General features: G+C 40.7%; 2 protein-coding genes and 1 long non-coding RNA gene across 7 annotated transcripts in view; 2 read left to right on the top strand and 1 right to left on the bottom strand.

Moving 5' to 3' along the window:
• The window catches only part of HYCC2 (hyccin PI4KA lipid kinase complex subunit 2), a 63,746-nt gene extending 51,749 nt beyond the window's left edge, over nt 1-11,997 (top strand). For all 3 annotated transcript variants that reach the window (XM_084778686.1, XM_084778684.1, XM_084778685.1), the window contains one exon: nt 4,410-11,997. In XM_084778686.1, coding sequence (XP_084634812.1) covers nt 4,410-5,011 — 602 coding nt within the window. In that variant the 3' untranslated portion in view covers nt 5,012-11,997. The remainder of the gene's footprint in view (nt 1-4,409) is intronic.
• Nucleotides 4-16,522, bottom strand: LOC311595736. Of its 2 annotated transcripts, none has more exons than XR_014778555.1 (3): nt 15,855-16,522; nt 15,065-15,173; nt 4-2,316 (listed from the first exon to the last, which is right to left on the bottom strand). It is a non-coding gene; the product is annotated as an uncharacterized lncRNA (long non-coding RNA). The 2 variants fall into 2 exon arrangements; XR_014778556.1 differs by lacking the exon at nt 4-2,316 and adding an exon at nt 13,003-13,344.
• A 207-nt stretch (nt 16,523-16,729) lies between these two features.
• Nucleotides 16,730-22,208, top strand: part of ORC2 (origin recognition complex subunit 2) — a 34,212-nt gene continuing 28,733 nt past the window's right edge. Inside the window, exons 1-4 of one of the 2 annotated variants that reach the window (XM_084778687.1) lie at nt 16,730-16,878; nt 19,639-19,687; nt 20,103-20,206; nt 21,292-21,435. In XM_084778687.1, coding sequence (XP_084634813.1) covers nt 20,110-20,206; nt 21,292-21,435 — 241 coding nt within the window. In that variant the 5' untranslated portion in view covers nt 16,730-16,878; nt 19,639-19,687; nt 20,103-20,109. Of the gene's footprint in view, nt 16,879-19,638; nt 19,688-19,739; nt 19,756-20,102; nt 20,207-21,291; nt 21,436-22,208 lie in introns of those variants that run through there. The other variant, XM_084778688.1, reaches the window with a different exon arrangement.

Raw genomic sequence — 22,208 nt, 5'->3', positions numbered from 1 at the left:
GGACAGAGATGAGGAGGCAGAAGTCAGTGAGGCAGTTGCTGGAGAAGGATCCTGGCTCTGTCCCCACGCAGAGCACCTTTTCCATTCTAGTGTGTCTCCACTACCCCTGGGTGGATTAGCTCCTCTTTGCAAAGCAACCCTCCTCCCTATATGCCTAGCACCAGGTTAGGTACGATCTTCAGTTGCCATTTGTGCTGGCCTGGAGTCTGCATCCCTGTGTCAAACAACAGCTTGGCATGGCTACTAACAAGGCAGGGGCCTGGATGAAAAGGTGTGCAAATGCTTGAAGTTTTCATTACTGAGCATGTTTATTCTGACATTAGGGAAAATGCACCCAATGGTCCCAAGCCTTACTAGTCAATAGTAATGTGTACACATGAAGAAACCATCATTCCTTAAAATATAAGCACATTGAAGAGATTGAACTGGAGCTGTCATTTATCTGTTTTCTGTGGGTAGCAAGTTAATAAGTATTTCCAGTCTCTTACAGAGAATGCTGGTATTGATTGGCTTCTCATCAGCTGGATTAAGCTGTGCAGTAAATTACTAACATCATTTCTCTATAAATATGCTAGCCTGGAGTATACTACACCACAGTTTTTCTTATAGACCCTGGTTATAGCTCCTGGATGGAAGCGAAATGTGTTATTGACAGATCAGGTACAGAGGGGATCCCTTGTTTCTACAAGGTGGATATTTGCAAATAAGACCCGAGTGCCCCATCACTACTATAAAAGAACACTTCTCTCTGATGAGAAAGTATTTGCCTGCTGCTTTATATGAAGTGCCATATGAGTTAGCTTTGTGGAAAAGAGAATGGCAGCCAGATGGCTTTAGTATTTAGTTATTGCCCCTAGTATACCACTGTAAAGCCTTATACTAGGGGATGGAGAGATGGCTCAGAGGTTAAGAGCACTGGCTGCTCTTCCAAAGGTCCTGAGTTCAATTCCCAGAACCATGTGGTGGCTCACAACCGTCTTTAATGAGATCTGGTGCCCTCTTCCGGAGTGTAGGCACACATGCGGTCAGAATATTATATAAATAATAAATAAGTTTTTTAAAACTTTATAAAAAAACTTATACTAATGAACCTATAAGTAGCTTCAAAAGAAATAAACTATTTCTATTTATTTTAAAGACAAAGCACACATAAAAGATTTACCTTCTACTTTAAAGGAAGTATCTCTTTGGTATATTAGAACTTTGAGCATGCTCAGTAAGAATCTAAATGTGCCCTCAGATACTCACCCATTTGCCCAAAATTGACTTTACTTCATTTAACAGTTTTAGTTTTGCATGTGCATGACCTAATGACCCCAAATTTGGTACTGTTTCAGAGATCCTTCTTAACATGGCTGTGGAAGATGTGGCCTTCCCTTTTTGTCTCTTGTATCTCTTTTTCTTACCCCTAGCAATTAGTGTATCTTATTTAAATGCAAAAAAGAAAGGAAGCAATTTGAGAAAATGAGTAGATTTGGCACCCAGAATGGACCCAAACTGATGACTGAATAAACCATTTGATTATGTACAGCTATTGTTAGGGTGTTGAGAGTATTTGCACTAATAGTAATGCCTTATTAACAGTTGCAAGAATGACACTAGGATTAGGCATTACTTCTAAGTCATCAGTCATATACTTTGAAAAAGGAACCAAAATAGTAATTCCTTTTTAATGTATGTTTTAACTCTATTGAGTCCCCTTAGTCTTGGGTAGTTTGCAGGGGTGATAGGCACAAGGAAAGTGAATACATTTCTTTAATGTGTTTGAAGCTGGGTGTGGTAGCCTTTAATCCTAACACTCAGGAGACAGAGGCAGTCAGTCAGTCTCTGTAAGCTTAGGGCTAGCCTGGTCGACATAGTGAGTTCCAGTCCAGACCAGCCAGAGCTACATAGTGAGACTGTGTCTCAAAAAAAAAAAAAAAAAAAAAAAAAAAAAGGAGTTAAGCTAGATTAATTGTGGTTTTCAATGAGTATTAGTAGATGCAAGCTTTATGGGAAAGTCAGCTATGAACAAAAAGGTCAGTATAATCTCCACTCAGTCTTGTCTTCTTAGAGTCATGGATGTTGTCACCTATAGAAAAAAATACAAAGGGAAACATGTTTTTGAGACTCAATTGCATTTTACTTCCTTTTTGGTTTTGGTGGTGGTGGGGTTTTGTTCTTGTTTTTGTGAGGCAGAGTTTCTCTGTGTAGCCTTGGCTGTCCTGGACTGACTCTGTAGACCAAGTTGGCCTGGAACTCATAGATCCACCCGCCTCTACCGCCCAAGTGCTGGGATTGAAGGTGTGCACCAGCATACTTGGCTTTCTTTGAGAGCTTTTAAGACAGAGAAAAGGAAATTGATTAAAATTTACAAGAATTTTGGTAATTTTCTAGAATGCCAGAGGTTTTATATTATACATACAATACTTCAAAATAAAACATGTTTGCAGTAATGATGTTTTAAAATAATTTCATAATAAAAATGTATTCATTAGGGCAGGCAAAATTGTTGGGTTGTTAAAGGTGCTTGCCCTGCAAGCCTGAAGATCTGAGTTTGATCTGCACAACTCATGTAAGGTGGGTGGAGAAAGCCAGCTCTACAGCATTGTCCTCTGCCCTCCTCACGTGTACACAGGGACAGCAGTGCACACAGAAGGAGGAGGCTACGCTTCTGAGATGGTGCTTGAGAGTTATGTGTCGTCATTGTTCCGTCAGATCGGAACAGCGTTTCTAGCATATAAAATAGCGCTGGGTTCTCTTGCATGGTGGCTTTCTATGTTATCATCCCTCTGTGGCCATACTGCTTGGGCATCAGATCTGCATGTAGCTAGCAAGATTCAGAGCCAGCACTAAGTCTCTCAGTGTCCTGCCCTAACTACTTAGATAAACTCAATCCGGTTTTATATTAATATTTCTGAATATTTGGAATCTTTGTACTCATTATAAGTCTATTACTAAGAGGTGCTATGAATATGATCTAAAGTTTTCATTTTCAAGATGCACAATGCTCAGTTATTTTGAAGGGACTGAGAGAAGTGGTGCCAGGTGCTTCTATTCTTAGCAAATGTGTTTCCACATGGCTCTGCATGATGATTACACACTAAATTGCTGTAGATACTTAACTTTACATATATGTAACAAGTTGCCTTTTGCTTTAAGGATAGACTAATTTGATTCTTTTTTAGAAGCAAAATAACTAATCCATGTGAAGAAATATAGCTAAGAAAATGCTTTATCTTTCCAGGTACTATGTTAAGTAAACGTTTGTGTTTGAATATGTACATTTTGCTTAGGTAATCTGTATCTCAAATTAGCATTTAAATTGTTCCCTAATACTTTACCTTAACTATTATGTTAATATCTGTTTTATAGATTCATGTTTTCTTTCAGTCTGAGAAAAATATTTTCAGTTTTTGAAAGAAGAAAACATTTATTTTGAGACTATTTGATCATACTTTTCAATAAGAGAATTGGGCTGTCTGGAAACTACAAGCTCATTGTATTCTCAAGATGAAGACTCTTTGACTAAGTGCAGTAACTGTGTGAGACGTAATGCAGACTGCAGTGCTCTGTGAATGTGGCAGCACTTAGGCTCTGGCCAGGAAGGTGATCTGTTAGAAATACGTGATATAGACAGGAGGAATGTCTCTGCCGCCTCACACGCAGTGTAGTCATCATACTGATTGACCACAAGAATATGGAAATCAATGTGCAGGGTGTGTCCATAAGACAGAATGTGATTGTGAAGTTACTACAGCAATGAGTTGGCAAATTTTGTAGATATTAAAAAGAACTATATTGCCAGGCGTGGTGGCGCACGCTTGTAATCCCAGCTCGGGAGGCAGAGGCAGGTGGATCACTGTGAGTTTGAGGCCAGCCTGGTCTACAAAGTTAGTCCAGGACAGCCAAGGCTACGCAGAGAGACCCTGTCTTAAAAACAAACAAACAAATATATTTAAAAGCTACATAAGCAGTTAGCTGCCAAATAGATCACTGGGAAGGGGGTCTGCCTATAGCCTGAATGACTTGGTACAATTCTGAGTAACTGAAATTAAAAAAGAATCCTTTTTGTTCAGTAGGTTGTATGGTAGGTTAAGGAGAAATGAGGAAAGAGTTTTGTTTTAAAATATGTAGATATAGTGACTTTGAATGGGTGGCAATGTGGTTTGAAAGTGTTATATTTTAGTTTTCTATGCCTTAGATGTTGGTAGTTACTAGTTAATGTTTGTGGACAGTTTTACAAAATCAGGACAAATAAAGCCGGATGAAAACAATGAACAGTATGGTAGAATTCTGTACAGAGGTTTATTCTCCTAAATTAAAATACTGAAGTCATTACAAACCTATAGCAAACGTTCATAAGATTAGGTCACAGCTGCTTTTTACTTAATTTAGCTATTGCTAAGTCTGTCTGGTTTACTTTTTAGGTGCTGAGGGTCTAAATGGAGGAGAGGAGTCTTTAAACATGAACGATGCAGATGAAGGATTTTCATCAGGGGCTTCGCTCAGCAGCCAACCACATGGGACCAAACCATCCTCCTCTTCTCAGAGGGGAAGCTTGCGGAAAGTAGCAACTGGGCGTTCTGCTAAAGATAAAGAAACAGCGTCTGCCATCAAATCCAGTGAGAGCCCTCGTGACTCAGTAGTTCGCAAGCAGTGTGTGCAACAACCAGCCGATCTCAGCATAGATTCAGTGGAGCTGACACCGATGAAGAAACACCTGAGCCTGCCTGCCGGCCAGGTGGTGCCAAAAACCAATAGTTTAAGTCTAATTCGGACAGCCAGTGCTTCCTCAAGTAAATCGTTTGACTACGTAAATGGCAGTCAAGCAAGTACCAGCATTGGGGTTGGCACTGAGGGAGTTACTAATCTAGCAGCTACAAATGCTAATCGATATTCAACTATCAGTCTACAAGAAGACCGGCTAGGTCACACTGGTGAAGGTAAAGAGCTCCTCAGCCCAGGAGCCCCCTTAACCAAGCAGTCTCGATCCCCAAGTTTCAATATGCAGCTAATATCCCAGGTGTAGTTTTGATGTCCCCTCATTCTGCTTACATTTTAAAGTGAACATTTCATTGTGCAAGACACTCATCCCACATTGTGAAAAAAAATGTCATTGTAATCAGATCTGACTTAGCTTAGGTATCTTCATACTGTATTTTGTATGGAAACAGCAATAAGGTTTTCTTTTCCCTTCTTTAACCTCTCACCTACTCCTTGTAAATGTGTTTGTGAAGCAGTGTAAAATGTTTGCCTTTCCCATGCCTTCCTTTCTCCTTGGGTGATGTGCAATCCATCGTAGGCTGATCGGTCCCATTTCAACACTGTGAGACTGAGGGGATGTTAGAGGAAATGGTGTATGTGATCCCTATGAAGTGATTCTTTGGCTTTTGTTTAAAGACAAAACGGGTTTGTTCACATAATCTATGGAACTATGAAGATAACTGGATCATATTTTTTTTTTCTCTCTGAACCAGGAGTGCCTCAGAGATTCTGCTATGACTTTGGACTTCTCTGAGTCTGTGCAATTTTATATTCTTGAGACGCATGGGGGAAGGTGGTAGACTACTGCAATTTTTCATTAAAACGAGGCTAACTGCCCCCTCCCCTTATCCCAAGGACATAAATGTGTAATTACTGAGGCATTTAAATCAGCTTGTGACCACCTCCATTGGAGGGTGAGGCTCTGAGTTGATTGTGTAATTGATAATGCACTTTCTCAATGGCTCTCTAGTCATTAACAACATGTCTTCCCTCTTCCCACAAGGACTTAAGGACATTTCTGCCCTTAAAGTTTGAACTAACGAATCCGAGACTCCAAGGGGCATGTTCTATTTCCTAGGAATGATTGACGCTATGGTGCTGGGGTTTTGTGGGGGAAGGGTGTTCTTTGTTTAGTTTGTGTGAGATTGTATATGAGGTGAAGTTGTAATTGTTTTCTTTTTTCCTTTCCTTTGTGAGTTGATGATGACTGAAGTAAAAACTGTACATCTTCAGGTAAAGTGAGGGATTTCTCAATCCACTTTCTGTGATGTCAGACTATTGGAGAAACCCTTTCAGCTGCTTCTTAGATGTACCTAAATTCAGTCAGATATTGGATAAAGAAACCTAAAGTCCTGAGACCATGTACTCCAAGGAAACACATCAGGGATAGATAATTGGTTGAAAACACTGATGCTTCAATGTGACACATTTTTATAGAACATTTCTACCAGAGGGTACTGACTTGATTTCTCCACAAGGACCACACTGCCTTTGTGTTTAATGCAATTTGTGTATCTTCTGATTATCTGCAAAGCTTCTCGTTTTTATAAAACTTTGAAATCCTGCCAGTAAGCTAGATGTTGAATGTAAGCAGCAATTGGTGACCCTTAAGTGGTTCCAAAAATACATTATTAGTTTAACCTTTTGTGTTGTGATCTGGTTGGAAAGACTTTTTATAATCTCTTCTGGGTCTCAGGCATCGTTTGAAAAAGAAGGGAATATATTGGGATTTGAAAATCAGTATTGTGATTTCAACTGCTATGAATTATCCATCTCAAAAACATGAGTTACACATGCCCTCATACATGTAGACATTTATGTGTTATTGTGAAAGATAATTGCACTGCCGTTATAGAAAGCATAGAAAGTCATAATTGACAAAGTTGTTTTAACTCTATTTACAGTAGTATTTGATAAATAACCAGGAAAATGCCTCTCATTTTTTTCCACATATAAACCACCACTTTTGGAAGAGTTGTTTGTCCGTCTGTCTGTCTGTTTAGGGGGCTTTGTGTTAGAATAATCTTCAATTAGATTTGATAGTCTGTAACATTTTTCAGCTCCCAGCAAAATGGAAAACTAGAACCTCAGCTATTATCCATATCATTGCCAAAATTTTGAGTAAAGCTAAAAGCTGATACGTGATTTATTGATTTTTATAATATGTGAACAGTGTGTATATGCATTTATCACAGATACATTTTAGCCCTATTTCTACTAATTTAAGAGATATCAAGTAAACTAAAAAAATTGCAAAACAGTAAAAACAAGTGAAGTAAAACAATTTTCTAATACACTAAACAGAGAAGGCCTCTAGTGCACAAAGGAAGGTGTTGGCTGGCATACAGCAAGACCATGCCTGCGCCATGTAAAAGGCCAACAGGCTCAACCGCACACACATTGCCATCTAAATCAAGGATTTTAGTTAAAGCACAAAAGAAGACCAAATAATTTGAAATTATAGCATAAACTGTTGTAAATACAAGAAAATGCCCTTTGATTAGAAATGTTATAACTGTAAAGTTGGTTTTAAGATATTTTTCAGAGCCAGGCATGATGGTGCACACCTTTAATCCCTGCACATGAGAGGCAGAGACAGGCAGATCTCTGAATTCAAGACCATCCTGGTCTACAGGGCGAGTTCCAGAACAGTCAAGGTTACAGAGAGAAGCCTTCTCTTGAAAAACCAAAAGAAAAAAGTTTCCATTTTAGAGGATATCTTTTTTGGCATGTGTAAATCTTGTGTGTACATCCCAATTAATATTTAGCAACCTGCAACGTTTGCTTCCTATTCTTTGGGTTCTGATTCAGTTTCAGTGAAGAAATCCTTCATGTACACGTTATAGCCAGAGTCTTAGAATAAATGTTCCGTATAAGCTAATAGTTAAAATGAAATGAATTAAACAAACTGTCTACTTTTCTAAGAATCATTTTAGCAACTTTGTGTTACCAGCATCCAATTTAAAAAGGGTTTTGTTCAATTATACAGCAGCTGTTCTGAATGTAAGCCAGAGTGTCCATACTTTATCCTTTAACAACTTCCTTTTAATGCGTCTCAGCTTTCATGAAGCTTCATCCCACTAATAGAAAAGACATTTAGGAGTCAATATTTAATTTATATAATTTTTAAAATGATTGATGCCATCTGCAGTAGGTCAGAATTCAGCATCTGAGGGATCTAGCTCTTCTATGTGACTTTACGTTAATGTTACTAGTAAGAAAACTATTCTATAAAGTAAAGTGTTAACTTAGAAGTGAGGTTTTCAAATATTGAAAACATATCAAGAAGCCAGGAAAGGAAGAGTTGTCATTTAAAATCTTGGTCCTTTACTAACACCTTTTCCTTTCCAGTCCACTGCTCTGTGCCTGTTTACTGCAGATCTGGTGTCTATGCTAGAAGAAACCCTAGAGATAATTTAGCTCTCTCTCACTCTGTCTGTCTGTCTGTCTGTCTCTGTCTCTGTCTCTCTCTGTGTCTCTGTCTCTGTCTCTGTCTCTCTCTCTCTCTCTCTCTCTCTCTCTGCCACACACCACATACATTCATCCTCAGGACACTGAGGCTCGGAGAGGTTGTGAAATAAAGTCCATAACTAAGAAGCAAGCCATAAACCTCATCTCCAGTCAAATGCATAGTAATGCCCCATTGCCTCTTGTTACCCATACTTTGGTAAATATGGTATGTAACACTTTTCCAGTCGTTGGTGAACACATTAAGAAATGTATTATTTCCAGAATAAAAGATAAAATAATAAATACAGATGAGGATGTGTCCAAGATGCAGGTATATGTATAGCACATTATTCTTCTCTAATTTATGCCTTATTAATTTTCATTTATATGCTGCCATGTTATTTGTATTTGTGGGGATTTGTTTAAATGTAAAATAAACCCAATGAAATTACTTTGATCAGTGTTTCTAGCTATTTGGAAGTAATTTTTTGAATCAGCCGGTTTTCAGTCACCAGAGGTACAGTGTAGAGGATTGCAAAGTAAAGATAAAATAAATTCAATTCCATTAATTTTTAATCTATAGAGAGTCTGTTCCTTACTGTGCTTACAGCAGATAAAGCAATATTTCTATATGTGATTAGAAAAGATTTATAGTGAGTGTGACGCTTAATGCGTCCGTGAACAGTGGCCTCTGGTGGTCTCAGCTATATAAGCTCAGCATCTCTAACCAGGAGTCTTGACTCTACTTAGTAGCTTTTAATTTTGTTGGAATTATTTATTAGACATCAGAGTCCTGAGAAGAACTTCACATTGCTTTTGTTTGCACTACTTTTGTGAAGACTTTAATGCAGTAGTGTGTTTTTTCTACCTCGCTTTGGGAGGTTTATTTGGGTCCGTGTTTGAGTACTTCAGTTGTTGACAATCAGCTGTCTCATTTAATTCACCACACATTCATTTATAAGTGAGAATATGAGTGTCTGTCTTCATGGGTAGTGTAACACACTGTACAAACACTGGCAAGGAGGGCCACTCCATTTTTGAACTTGGATACATTATAAAATAAATGATTTTTTAACCAAAAAAAAGCTTTGTATTTCAATTATAGATTATTGTTTTTCAATTTACAAAGATTAATACATCATGCCAGTGATCAGAAATTCTACAGGAATCTTAGACTTTCCTGTGCTGTAGTTATATTAAGCAGTCGGAACAAGAGGCTTCTCTCTTTCAAGCTGAATGGCTACTGTTTCAATACCAAATTGGGTGAGACACTTACTATAATACTTTTAATTTTCTTAAAGTGGTTTTCAAAAAATAAGGGAGTGAAAACTAGCTATTGACAGCTTAACCTCTTAAAAATAGAATATTTGCCAGATCATATAAACATGGAATACAGTGTATAATAATAATGCTCATAAAATCATGAGTCATCAGATTGGTACAATTTTTCCATGGAAAGGTGGAATAAATTTCAGTATTGTTTATATTGTGTTAATCCAATGGATCTATCACCCTGGTACTGAACTACATAGGAACTTCTATTTATGTCATTGTAAGTACATTTTGTCTAACCCTGACCACAAAAAACCACAACATGTTGCTCTTCTTTTTCCTCCAGTATTTTTGTAATGCTAGCCATTTGTCCTATGAGAAACATATACAAGACCAAATAATTCAAGATACAGTTTCACAGACATCTAGGAACAATGAGGAAAACTGGCAACATAGCACAGAAATGGAGTTTCTATGTCTTGTTTCTCAACTTTGAGAAGATGGGTTCATAATGTTTACAAATTAAGGCATATTCACGTCTGATACTATACTACTACGTTAATATTGTTTTACCAAAAAAGTAGGATTAAGTGTATTTTAAGGTGTAAATGAGTTTTTTTTTTTAAATTGTGTATCTGGAGGTAGATCTAACAGGTCTTTTTATTTACAAGGAGAAACGAACCTAATTGGATAATCTATCCCCATCGACAGGATTGTTATGTGGCTTACTGTATTGGGGTGTAAACAGTTCAGTGTTAATCATAAGATAGTTTTACATCTTCATCAATTTACAAAGTTTACCAAAGAAAATGTTACTGACCAAAATGGTTTTAAAGCACCTATTAAGGAATGCACCCCATTTAGTGTAATGATTGCTTTCTAACCCTGAAACAAATACTGATACATTATTTGAACTTGAAAATACTTATACAGTCAATAAGATGTCAGTACTCCAATAAAAGTACTCCAATTAAAGAATAAATCATTTTTATTCCTTATGACATGTTTATTAAAATTAAGGAATTTGTTTATCAGTGTTGAATATAAAGGGGGGAACTCTGAAATTGGTATATTGTATATTGTGGGTTGTTTAGATTAAATTATAGGAAAAAATTATTGAAAGGCCCCCTTCAATGGGCAGTGGCATTTAGTTCTAGTATAACATTAGCTAAGCTGGTATGGCTAGTTTACAATTGACTGTGTATGTTGTCATTCTTGACTGCTTTTTGTCTTTGCATGTAAGACACCATTGGCTCCTGATACCTGCATCTATAATACGTAGGCCAAAAAGATCTAAAGGGTTTAAGCTGTATAATGATTTCTTAAATCATGGAACACAATTGGGTTTTTTTTTTTAACCACAACTCCAAACAAGTTCTATAATTTTTTTTTTTTAGTCCCACATTATAGTTAATAAATATTGGCCTGGCATGGTGGCACGTGCCTTTAATTCCAGCAGAGGCAGGCAGATCTCTTGAGTTCCTGGAAAGCCAGGGCTACACAGTGAGACCTGTCTCAGAACAACAAACAAAAATGTGTTGCTCTTGGGAAGAGACGATTAGCTTTCAAATAATGATTGATAATGGTTTGTATTCTTTAAAGTTTTTATTATCAAAATAGAATGCAAAGATGTTCCATGTGATGTTAAAAATACTAGTATGCCCAGGTGGTGGTGGCGCACATCTTTAATCCCAGCACTTGGGAGGCAGGCGGATCGCTGTGAGTTCAAGGCCAGCCTGGTCTACAAAGTGAGTCTAGGACAGCCAAGGCTACACAGAGAAACCCTGTCTCAAAAAACCAAAAAAAAAAAAAAAAATTACTAGTATGAAGTTCATCTTGTGTCTTACATTGGATCTTTTTGGTTCTTCTAAAATCTAGGCTGGCTTTACATTCAGTTTAAAGTTGGTTAAAGGAACTGTTTGATCAGTACAAAGATTTTACTGTCTAGGCTTTATGTAATGTGATTTCTGTAACAGGGAAACAGAATACTCCACTCTGATTATTTGTTTCATAAAGGATATATTAGATCAGCCTGTTGTTGTTTTTAACGAACATCAACTTCTAGCTTAGTATAAACTTCCCAAGAATTGAAAGGATTCTGTTGGTGAAAATTCTGGCAGGCATGTAAAAAGTATGTCTTTATTGACAGATGTCCTTTCAATTTAGGGCTAGTGAAAAATCCTTTTTTTTTTTCAGAGCTGAAGAAAAAAATGCACACTTACGCCCATGTGTGCCGGTGCGTGTGAGCCATTATCTTGTCTTACTGAATGGACTTATGCCGATTGTTGGTTGTTGAAATGTGTCACTGTTGAACTTGTAAATATCTGCCAGAGATGCAAACATATTTTAAGTCATTGTAAATAAAGATGTGTAAAATTTAGTGTCAGTCTGCAATGCAGAAACAACATCTCAGATGTTAAATATTGTGTCTCTTGAGGGGTGTGTGTTTCTCCCTTGATGTATCTAGCTACAATAAGAATGTAAATTTTCTTTTGTACAGTATAAAAATACAGCTTTATTTGGCTTTTACTTGGAGTTCCCTGAGTTGATTTTTATCTTACCTTAGTTTTGTACTTTACCACAGTCCTTTCATTGTGTTTTTAAATGTGATTTTACTTATGAGTGTCAGATTTTATTGTATTTTATTTTATTTGAGTCAAAGTCTCACTGTGTAGCCCTGGTTAATCTAGAACTCGCCATGTAGACCAGGCTGGCATGTAATTCATAGAGATATGCCTGTGTCTGCCTCCCAAGTGCTGGGATTAAAGATGTGAAACATCACACCTCCTAGTATATCTGAGTTTTTAATATATATCTTTTTTTTCTTTTTTGAGACAGGGTTTCTCTGTGTAGCCTTGGCTGTCCTGGACTCGCTTTGTAGACCAGGCTGGCCTTGAACTCACAGCGATCCGCCTGCCTCTGCCTCCCGAGTGCTGGGACTAAAGGTGTGTGCCACCACGTCCGGCTATATCTTATTAAAGTTAGATGGTGTGTTAAAATTCTATGACACCAGGAAATACCACAAAGATAAGAATTCTGGTGTGCTGGCACCCATCCTAACCCCAGCAGTCAGAGGCAAAGGGAGGAGCACTGCTCTGAGGTTATCCTGGGATACAGAATGAGAAAGTTTGTTTTAAAACAAGATTAGGGCCACCAAGAAGCATTATCTGGTAAAGATGTTTGCCTCTAAGCCTGATAACACTGGGACTTGCATGGTGGAAGGAGAAACAACTCCAGCATGTTTTCATATGACCTCTACACACTTACACAACAAATAATTGTGTTTAATTGTAAAAGAGGTGAAATTAAGTCATAAAATACATAGAGTAAGCCGGGCGTGGTGGCACATGCCTTTAATCCCAGCACTTGGGAGGCAGAGGCAGGTGGATCACTGTGAATTTGAGGCCAGCCTGGTCTACAAAGCGAGTCTAGGACAACCAAGGCTACACAGAGAAACCCTGTCTGGAAAAACCAAAAAAAAAAAAAAAAAAAAAAAAAGATATATAGTGTAGTTATACATTTCTGTATGCTAATTGTAGGGACAGGAATTTAACACTAAAACAGCCAAATATAAGAGCAGAGCTTTAAGATTAAACAAGCCAGTTTCTTGTTTATAGAGGAGCCAGCTTTATTAATGGAAAGCCTCAGCATTTACATTGCCTCTCTTCTGTACCCCAACCCTGCTGTGTGTGTGTGTGTTTGATGCATCTGTGGGGGGCAGGGTTCACATAAGTGCAGAGGCCTGAGGAAAACCTGGAGTGCCATCCTTAAAAATGACAGCCTCTTTGAGACAGTGTCAATGGCCTGGTGCTCAACTAGACTGGCTGGCCAGGAAGTCTCAGCGATCTCTACTTCCACAACACGGGAACGACATGCCTGCAGAAAGAGAGTGGTGCTTGTGAGCTCTGGGCTAGCCTGGGCTACAAAGAATAAGGCTATACTTGAGCATTTTTATGTTAGCTCTGGAGTCTTCATACATGGACAACAAATATATGACTCCTCAGCAACCATTACCTGCCTATAAAGATGCGGAGGGAAGGTTGGGGACTTGTAACCTCTTCCCTGAAACCACTAATTGCCTGTAGATAGATGACCAGGAAGGGGAAGAGCCTGATGAGCCCCTTATCCCTTCATTACAGAATGCTGATCGCCCAATCTTGTATTACACAGGTTATGTACAGGTGATCACAGCTGAGGGTTCGGTACAATGGCCATGCCATGCCAAGAAGGAAGCATCCCATGAGACTTCACTCTCTCCTCCAACTGTTATCTTCTCCCACTCTTCTGAGCCTTGGAGGGGAATATGTAGCTTCATACCAATCTGCTGGTCTTTGGAAAATGTGGTTTGTTTGTTTGTTTGTTTGTCTGATCTCTGAGGCCCCCAAAACAACATAGACAATTGCCATTGCTCTGACACAAGATCTAGAGGGCAAGACCTTGCTACTTAAAATACCATATACTTTGCCAGACACGGAGGAATAAATCTGGACCTGATTTGGAAGCTTCCTCTCTGCTGTCTAGTTCTCATAGGCCAGGAAGGTGTTATGCTGATGATAATATGGTTGATGATTCAACAGTCATTTGTACTTAGCAGTTTGACCAATGATAAGTCTCTGTAATAACTACACCCCTCTGCGAAGAGAAGCTTCTCTGACTAACGCTTATGACAGTACTAATCTCCGAGCATAAATATTTAGAAGGCAATTTGTCAGGTCACATGTATTTAGCAGAGTAACAAGATCTTCCCCCACAAAGCCCTGTAACCTCTTCAGCCACAAGCTTTTAAAAGGTTCATTGACTGTCAGGATGTGAGTTCCCTCCCATGGAACTGGCATCAGATAAAATCAGAAAGTAGTTGGTTACCTCCATAACTCATGCCACCGTTGCACAAGTAGCCACATCTTGTGTGCCAGGTTGGGAGTATAGCATGCTAAGGTCCATCGCTAAGTAAGGCTGTGGTGACAGCTCACCCCAACAACCTGTTGAGCACCTTCCAAGATTTTTTTTCTCTCTGTCCTACAACCAAAGTATACAGTTTTTCCAGCAACAAGGTCTTGCCCTTTAGTTCTTGTGTCAAATCAGTGACAACTGTCTATGTTGTTTTGGGGGCGTCAGATTGAAAAACAACAACCAGTTTGTCAAAGACCAGCAGATTGGTATAAAGCTTTTCATGATATTTGCAAGGACAAAAATTGAGTTTCCCAGACAAGTGGGGTTGGTGCATGCCTTTAATCCCAGCACTCTGGAGACAGAGACAGGTGGATCTCTGTGGGTTCAAGGCCAGCCTAGTCTACAGAGTGAGTCCAGGACAGCCAAGGCTACACAGAGAGACCCTGTCTCGAAAAACAAAACAACGTTTGGTGGCAACATGACTGGAAATATAACTCAGTTGATAGGATGCTTGTGTAGCATGCATGAAGCCCCTGTTCAACCGCAGGACTGCATGAAGCATAAAGAAAAAATTTTAAAAGTTAATCCCAGGGCATATATGGTTAGTAGCCAGTTTGTGCCAGATAATAGGCTCTCCCCCACACACCTTTCCCCAGCCAATCCAGTTCCAGTGTGATGGTAAGAGTCTAGATCCTCTGTGACTTACCTCTGTCCTCCAGTGTCTCCGCTAAGTAGAACAGGGCCTACCTGTTTCACAGGTCTAATTTATCTCCCGGTTCTCAAACACAAGTGACTCTAGAGCAGTGGTTCTCAATCTGTGGGTCACAACCCCATGTCAGATAGTTACAATATGATTCATAACAAGTAGCAAAATTACAATTATGAAGTAGCAACAAAAATAACTTTATAGTTGGAGGTCACAACATGAGAAACTGTATTAACAGGTCACAGAATTAGGAAGGCTGAGAACCACTGCCCTTAGACAGCTTCCAAATAGTCTGATTCCATTTCTTCCCTCCCACTATTATATTCCATAAATTATTCCTGAATACAAATGTGACCAGTGCCGTAAGTACCAACTTGTAATTCATAATATCAGCTCAAGTCTTGACACTTTACTCACCTTCTATTTTCATTTTGCCTTTCTTCCTGGAAAACTCAAATCAATTTAGACCTTAGGTTTCAGTTTAAATAAAATAAAGATCTCTTCCTTTAAGGAAAGTGTTTTCGTTCCTTCTGGTCTCTGGTCTTTTAATTATATACTTCTGTGCTCCAGTGTTAGGAACATAAAAATCATTCTGTGTAACGCAGAAACCATTTTGTGTGGCTTGGAATAATGTAATGCCACCAGGTAGTTCTGATAAGAGCTAGAAGCAAGCCACTGGCAGGCCGCCTAGCAGCCCAGTTAATCAACCTAGCCCTGAACAGGACTTGATACATGCAATAAATAAATAAATAAATAAATAAATAAATAAATAAATAAATAAATAAATAACCTAGCACCCCGGGTGTATTGATATATAAGCGATCCAACCCCAAGCTGTGAGCCCTTATGAAATAATACAGAAGTTGGAACTTTGGGGGGAAAAGACATTCTCTAGGATCGCACTACCGTGCTTCCTAGACACGACATTTCTAGCCTCCGTGCTGATACCCATCGGCGAGAACTCGTAAGAACTCAGCTGCCTTATTGAAGCACTTTTCTTAACACTGCCTGATCAGTACTTTCTCGTTCATTTATCCAGAGGTGGCTTTTGTCTACCTCCGTATTGTATCCTTACTGTTGGCACTAAGAGTGTCGCTTTGATTGTAATAAGCGACTCCAAATGACGTAATCCTGATAGTGAACAAATACTGTCATGTATCCCAGCCAGGTTCATTCTTTTTCCTCCTCATTTCCGTCTCTTCATTTTTTTTTCGTTGTACGGTCCTATTTTCCCATTAGTGCTCTGTCTCCTCCCTTTCTCAAACCTTCGAGATAACTTTGCATCAAAGGAGAAAAGGCGTGTTGTTCGTTGAGCGAATCCACTTTATCTTTTCCCTCAGGATAGCAGGGCTCACGACAACATTAAAATTGCCACAAAACACCAATCAATCGTACAACTGGGAACGTTCCCCTACACTTCCACAGAGCTAGCTCACACTGGCTGGGGGAGAGAGTCCGCGAGCGCCACTTAGTCTTTTTTCCCCCCCCGGAAACGGAAGAGAAGAGAAAAGCCCCGGAACCCAGTTTTTGGGAGCTCTGTTTTCCGGACGACGGAGGCCCTCTGGCCCGCATCAACGGGCTCACGGCGCCATCACTCTCGCCGGCTCGGCTCTTCATTGGGTCTCTTAGAGCATCGCCCACTGGCGGAGCTAGAGAGTCGGCGTGCTGCGCGCGTCTCGGTTGCGCAGGTCCGAGCTCCCGGGGGAAGGCGGTCTCCCTCGGCGGTTCAACGGGGTTGTCTGCAGCGGCGGGGTCCTGGCTGGCGGTGCGTGTGGGCTTCGCGGCCGTGCTTCCCGCCGCCTCTGGCTGGAAAGGTGAGTCCCGGTGCGCCCGTGCTGCAGCCGCGGCCCCGGCGGCCTCGCTCGTCGCCCACCGCTGCTGGAGAACGCGAGGCCGCGGAAGCGCAGGCTAGGGGAGGACGCTGGGGAGCAGCCCCTCGGGAGCCTCACCCGGGAGGGACGTTATCTGCGAAAGCCACGGGTCAGCTTGCCCTGTGGCGAGAGGTCTCCTGCAAGCACCGTCCCTGCTTCCCCGCTAAGCCGACCCTCGGTTTGGAAAGAGAATTGTAAGGTCCTGTAAGGAAAAGAGCAGCAGAGTGCCCTGCCAGGGGAGAAGGAACTCAGAGGGGGGTGTGGCCCGAGGGGTCTCAGGATGGAAGGACTGCTGAAGTCTGTTCTGTCGTCCCTGCCGGGTGCCCCTAACAGTCGCCTTGGGACAGTGCTTGGTTGTAAAATGTGTTCACCTCTAGAGGAACGCTTGTGGTTCCCTACGCTTGGCGCTGCTGTATCACCTTGTAGTTGACAATACGGAGACGACCCTTTAACCCCATAGATGCTCACTATGAATATCTGTATTTTATCGGTTGATTGCGGGTGTGTGGTCTGTTCGTTCGTGTGTATGTGGATGTTGGTGCATTTGTGCGGGTAGTGAGTGGAGGGCAGAGGTTAAAGTCAGATAGCTTTTTCGATTGCTCTTAACGTTGTTTACTGAAGTTGGGTCTCGCTGAAATCGGGGCCATGCTTGTTTGGCTCGACCAGCTAGCCAGCTTGCCTCAGGGACCCCCATTCTCCGCCTTCCCAGCTCTGAGCGCTCAACTGTTAAATGGTTACAAGGATCTCCGCTCCCATTCTGACTTCTTGCAGTTCGAGTGCTTTTATCCGCTGAGCCGTCTGTCTAGTCAACCCGCCATATTCTTATTTTATGTGTTTTTGTTAGGTAGTGTTTTTCTCACGAATTGTTGGAAAGAAAGGAAAAAGTCTCTCATGAGATCTTGTTAGAAATTTCAGTTGGGGTGGTTTTGCTTGTTCCACATAAGGTATCTTAAAAACAGATAAGTTGTATAAATGCATTTGGATACAAACGAGGCCGACTCAGTCTATTTATGGTACAGCCTTTTGACATTTGACATTTCGATACATGTTGCTGTTATCCATAAAGTTCTTAGCTGAGTACAGCGCAGTCCAGTTTTTGTTGTTGTTTGTTGTTGTTGTTGTTGTTGTTGTTGTTGTTTTACTGCAAAGAGAACCCACCACAGTTCAAGGCCAGCTTGGTCTACAAAGTGAGTCTAGGACAGCCAGTGCTACACAGAGAAACCCTGTCTCGAAAAACCAACAAAACAAAACAAACAAAAACCTCATAATGTTTAAATAAGCTTACAGTTTTGTAGTGGGCTGCATTCATGCTTATCCTTGACCACATGGGGTAGGTCACCCACTTGGTGATTGAAATTCTAGAGCTGGGTATGGGGTATAGCAGTGAGCCCAGTCCCCTTGAAACACAGACCATCAAACCATGAGGTCAAAGCTGCCTTGTATTGTGAAGTAAGACTACCACAAAAAGTAAATTAAGGGTCTAGGGGTGTGGCTCCTTTGATGAAGAGCTTTTCTTAGTGCTGGAAGCCCTCCGCCCCATCCCTAGCACAAGAGTCCCTGAAAAGACTAGGCTGGCCTCGAACTCACAGTGATCCACCTGCCTCTGCCTCCCAAGTGCTGTGATTATTATTTGGGGGGGGGGTTCAAGACAATTTCACTGTGTATCCTTGGCTTTCCTGGACTCACTTTGTAGACCAGGCTGGCCTCGAACTCACAGTGATCCACCTGCCTCTGCCTCCCAAGTGCTGGGATTAAAGGCGTGCGCCGCCACCACCCGGCTGAATTATTTAACTTTTGCCTATGAAAAATTACATAACATTCTTCTGTGTCATCCGTCCATCCCCCACAGCCCCCAACACACACACTTTCTCTCTTATTGCTTTCAAGTTCAGGGCCAAATGTTTTGTTTTATGACGGCGTGATATGAGTAGTTTTCAGAGAGCAGAACAAGCAACTAGGGTAAGAGTTTTACTCAGTGGCTGCAAGTGCTTTAGAAGGTAAATGAGAAAGGAACAAGTAATCAAATGATCAGGAATTTATAAATCAGTCAAAACTGGGTTTCTAATTGTTTGAATTTTGGTGAGCCATTCAGTATTTGACAGTTTACTTATTTATAAAGTAGAGTAACTGCACATGTACACAAATATGTTCTTGACTCTTATGTAGCTTCTAGTGTATTTAAAGGTACATGGTACAGTAAGTATCTCACATATAGTCCCTGCAGAGAAACAAAAACAAAAGCCCTTTTTATTCGAGTGTAAACTGTTAGTTTCTCCATACAGAGATTGTATAGGTGCATTTTATCTGATAGGTGGGGAGTCTCTAGAATAGGAAACGGCATTTTGATTGTAAAATGACCCAAGAAGGAGGACGGCTGTACCAGATGTGCTTCTGACTCAGTGGCGGAAGCAGGAGAATTCTGAGTTCAAAGCTAGCCTGGGCTACTCACTGCACCAGAAAACAGAGCCCACAGTGAGTGCGTACCTCTCCCCTGCCCTGCTTCTCACCAGTCTGGATGTTTGTCTCAGTCTCGGCTTTTTTCGCCTGGTACTCGTTTGTCCTCTTCATGCCCTCATAGCCGCTTTAGCTCCTTGAGAACAGTTCTCTGCACGTCATGTTGTTGGGTAAACTCTTCTCTTTGGGGTGGGGCAGTTCCCCTGGTTGATTTCTTTTCCCTACTCGCTGACCTTGACTGACTTGTAGTTCCAGGTGACTGCGTTTTCCAGCTCCAGAATGCACAGCTCCTTACAAGGTAAATGAAGAAGCAACGGCCGTTTCATTGTGCTGGATTTGAAACAAAAATTTAGCTGTCTGTAAGCAGTAAGTTGAGAGATAGTCATTAGGGTTTTTTTTGTTGGTTGGTTTTGGGTTTTGGTTTGTTCTTTTTGCCAGAAGGAAAGGTAAAAATGGGGTTTATGAGAGCACATCCTAGTTTGGTTTCCTGTTGCTGTGGTAAAGACTGACCAAAAGCAAATTGGGGAGGAAAGGGCTTGGCTTACATGTCCCCGTCACAGGGCGTCATTTAGGGACATATTGATAGAATAATGTGTAATATGCTTCTGCCATTACAAATGTTAGTTAAGTATCTGTATTCATTTCACAAATGTTTAGTTAACGTGACCATCGGTGTGAGTTCTTTATCTCATTGACTCACTGCTTTTGTTCAGGTTGGCCATGATGAGCACCCTGCAGTCAAAGGACACTAAGGCGCTGGTTGTTCAGTTTGTGGGAGATGATGATGTTCTCAATCACATTTTAGACAGAGAAGGAGGTACGTGTTGTGCAGTGAAGAGATGCTTCTGGATCACATGATTCTTAAAGATGTAATATACAGTATTCACCCCAGTAAGACTAAATCTGCTCTGGTTTTTAGGTTACTTCTTTTGAAGTTTAATTGAAAGCCAGTATAAAGCCTTATCCAAAATAAAATGCTTAGTAGTGGTAGGAAATAATAACTTCCCATTAACCCTGAAGAAACACTTTCAAGGTGTGTGTGTGTGTTTTCTTTTTCTTTTTCTTTTTTTTTTCCCCTCAAGACAGAGTTTCTCTCTGTAGCCCTGGCTGTCCTAGACTTGCTTTGTAGACCAGGCTGGTCTCGAACTCACAGAGATCTACCTGCCTCTGCCTCCCAAGTGCTAGGATTAATGGAGTACGCCACCTCAGCTGGCGGTGTGTGTGTGTTTAACTTAGTTACAGACACTTTCTCTTAATGTTTATGGAGCTTTTGCCTGCTCTGTGCCTGTATACCACAACTGTAGGGCTAGAATTACAGGCAATCGTGAGCCGCCAAGTGGGTGCTAGGAACTGAACCCAGATCCTCTAGGCAGCAAGCCTTGTTAACTGCTGAGCCTTCTCTCCAGCGTCTGACTTAGTTGTGGGTTTTTGTTTGTTTGATTGTTTGATTTTTTATTTTTTAAGATTTATTTATTTATTATGTATGCAGTGCTCTGCCTGCGTGTATACTTGCATGCCAGAAGAGGGCATTAGATCACATTATAGATGGTTGTGAGCCACCATGTGGTTGCTGGGAATTGAACTCAGGACCTCTGGAAGAGCAGCCAGTGCTCTTAACCTCTGAGCCTTCTCTTCAGTCTCTGACTTAGTGCGTTTAATGAAAGAGAAGACATAAGCTTTATATACTGACAGTGCATGTACTGTCATTTGCCTTCTGACATATATGCATCGTGCACGTGTGGTCAGAGGACAGCTCTCTGCAATTGGTTGTTTCTTTCCACTGCATTCCGTTAGGCTGGCGTGGTGCACATTCTACCTGCTGAGCCATCGGGATGGCTCTAATACAATAGTTAGAAAGAATTCACACCCATTACGTTCTAATATTTTTGTATGTTTTTATAGGAAGTAAATTAAAGAAGGAGAAAGCTCAGCTTTTGGTTAATCCCCAGAAGATAATAAAGAAATCAGAATGTGAATTGGAAAAAAGTGACCAGGAAGTCTTAAAGGATCAGAACTACGTGGAAGTTTTGGGAAGAAATATTCAAGGTATTCATTCAGGGTAACACACACCCAGCTTCCGGCTGGTATCGTGAACTGCTTTCAGGCACACAAAGATAACTCACTGGGCTACAAAGTGGTATGCTGTGGTTGGTATGGTGTGTGTATAGGTGTGCTGTATAGGGGCACGCGTGTGTGTGCATATGTGTGTGTACTAAGGTATATGTATAAAAGGTGTACTATAGTTGTGTGTCAAATCTAAAAACAATTCCTTTTAGTTGTTGCCTTGCTACATTTTTAAGGTGGAGTTTTAGGGTTGTGTGTGTGTGATTGTGCGCATCAGTTGGTGGTTGTGAACCTCCCAGAGTGGTGCTGGGAACTGAACTCAGCTCTTCTACAAGAACAGTTTGCACTCTTAACCACTGAATCATCTCTCCTGCCCCCAGCAAGTTTTTTTGTGTGTTTGTGTTTGTGTTTTTGTTTTGAAATAAAAAAAGAAGTAACCAGTCCTTGGTCTGTGCCCGTCTACAACGCAGCCGCTCAGTAGTTGGGATTATAAGCAAGTATCATCAAGCCATGTACAAGTATATTATTGTTTTTAGAGGAGAAAAGAATTATTGTAGTTTAGTGATTCCGAGGATTCAACCCATGGTTTCCTGAGGCCGGGCTATTGGACAGGGTTCATTCCATGGTCGGGTGGTCCGGTGCGCTTGGGCAGAACATCCTGGGGTTAGTAGCATGTGCAGAGGAGAGCTCTTCCCTCGTGGACATAGGAAGCAGAGGAGAGTTACTTTTTTTTTTTTTTTTTTTTTTTTTTGAAA

The sequence above is a fragment of the Acomys minous genome (assembly GCF_964271855.1).
Source record: "Acomys minous genome assembly, chromosome: 4".
In the NCBI taxonomy this organism is placed as follows: Eukaryota; Metazoa; Chordata; class Mammalia; order Rodentia; family Muridae; genus Acomys; species Acomys minous.
The sequence above is the reverse complement of the archived record's forward strand: the minus strand, read 5'-3'. Positions and strand labels throughout refer to the sequence as shown.